This window comes from Gadus chalcogrammus, chromosome 7, assembly GCF_026213295.1.
Source record: "Gadus chalcogrammus isolate NIFS_2021 chromosome 7, NIFS_Gcha_1.0, whole genome shotgun sequence".
Lineage (NCBI taxonomy): Eukaryota > Metazoa > Chordata > Actinopteri > Gadiformes > Gadidae > Gadus > Gadus chalcogrammus.
The window spans coordinates 30344409-30346318 of NC_079418.1; the positions used below are offsets into that span (position 1 = coordinate 30344409).

The window sequence follows — 1910 nt, forward strand, 5'->3', positions numbered from 1 at the left end:
CGGCGGGCCTTTCTTCTTCTTCCTGGAGACTCTGATGGTAGCAGCCCTGAAAACATACAAACATATATGTCAATATATATATACATTATATATATATATATATATATAGAGAGAGAGAGAGAGAGAGAGAGGGAGAGAGAGAGAGAGAGAGAGAGAGAGAGAGAGAGAGAGAGAGACACAGAGAGAGAAAGAGAGAGAGAGAGAGAGAGAGAGAGAGAGAGAGAGAGAGAGAGAGAGAGAGAGAGAGAGAGAGAGAGAGGGAGAGAGAGAGGGAGAGAGAGAGAGAGAGAGCGAGAAAGGAGAGAGAGAGAGAGAGAGAGAGAGAGAGAGAGAGAGAGAGAGAGAGAGAGGGAGAGAGAGAGAGAGAGAGAGAGAGAGAGAGAGAGAGAGAGAGAGAGAGAGAGAGAGAGAGAGAGAGCGAGAAAGAATACAAATATGTATGTATCACAAAACAGTAAAAGCATGTGTTATATATAATATATATGCATGTGTTTTGAACCTAGGAGTCTTCTGTTTCTTGATTGACTGTGGTGGTCTTGGAGGGGGCGGGGGCGGTCGACAAGGAGCCAAAATGTTACCAGGTGTTGGGCTGAAAACACACACACACACACACACACACACACACACACACACACACACACACACACACACACACACACACACACAACACACACACACACACACACACACATACACACACACACACACACACACACACAGACACACACACACACACACACACACACACACAGTACAAGACAATGTTATGAGATGATGGGATAATGTTATGTTTTATGAGATACTGTCATAAAGAAATGTTAAAATTAGGTTATAATGAGACAACATAATGAAATAACATAATGAGATAATGTTATAGTGAGACAATATAATGAGATAATGTAATAATGAGATAATGAGATAATGTTTTAAAGGAGACATATCATACCACCAGGTGTGAGTGTGATTAGCCTTAAAAAATCTGCCCCATATGACATCACTAGTGGGCGTGTCCACCATCTAGATCTGTGCTGGATAGATGAGCAACGTTTTCCTCAGTCCACTGGGTAGGCTGGTAGACTGATCTATCCAGCGCAGATCTAGGTGGACACGTCCACTAGTGATGTCATATGGGGCAGATTTTTGAAAGGGCTTGTAAGGCTAATCACACTCACACCTGGTGGTATAATACGTCTCCTTTAATAAAATAATCCAATGAGGTTGTGCTAAAAGTGTTTGGGATATCCTACATGTTGCCGCTGGACTGTTGACTGGCAGCTGGAGGTTTCTCAAGCCCTTCTTCCATTGGCTCCCCGGCACCAGGGAGGGCGGGAGGAGCGACGGGGCCTTCGTCCTCATTTGACGAATCAGTCTCTGGTTCCTCTTGGCTCCACCCCCTTGCCAACACAGTGACATAGGGGGAGGGGCTCAATTCTGATGAGTGAATGAGGTGGTTAGGGTGAGAGGGTTAAAGACGGTTAAGGGGGTCAGATAGTTTGGGTTAGTCAGTCGGTGATCCTGAATGAAGTCTATCGCTGAGAGGTATCACCAAAGAACCTGTTTATACGAGATAAATATCTAGTTTCTACAACAGCGTTTTTATCTAGATTTAAATACTTGTCATACCATCTGGGCCTACTAACACACAAGGTATAAGGACACAAACCGCCATCAGACTGGTATCACATCCAAGCTCATCCAGAACTTCTCTTCAGATACAATAATGAACTCTTGCTTTCTATTGGCTGATGACCAGTGATGCATGAGCTCAGCACATGACATGACAACACTTCTGAGAGATTCGGTCTGGGCAGCGAGGTATCGTGAGTCAATCTAGATTATATTTAGTGTACAGCGTCTTAGGGGACGGATGGATAAGGCAGGGGGTGGAGAAAACCCAAAACAGACCTCCC

General features: G+C 44.5%; 1 protein-coding gene across 1 annotated transcript in view; it reads right to left on the bottom strand.

Annotated features, from left to right (window-relative positions):
* The window catches only part of LOC130386566 (arf-GAP with Rho-GAP domain, ANK repeat and PH domain-containing protein 1), a gene marked incomplete at its 5' end in the record, with an annotated part of 16961 nt that extends 15520 nt beyond the window's left edge, over positions 1-1441 (bottom strand). The window contains 3 exons of the mRNA XM_056595555.1: positions 1-46; positions 500-589; positions 1248-1441. The exon at positions 1-46 is cut by the window's left edge and continues 62 nt beyond it. Coding sequence (XP_056451530.1) covers positions 1-46; positions 500-589; positions 1248-1441 — 330 coding nt within the window. The remainder of the gene's footprint in view (positions 47-499; positions 590-1247) is intronic.
* Positions 1442-1910: the final 469 nt, after the last annotated feature.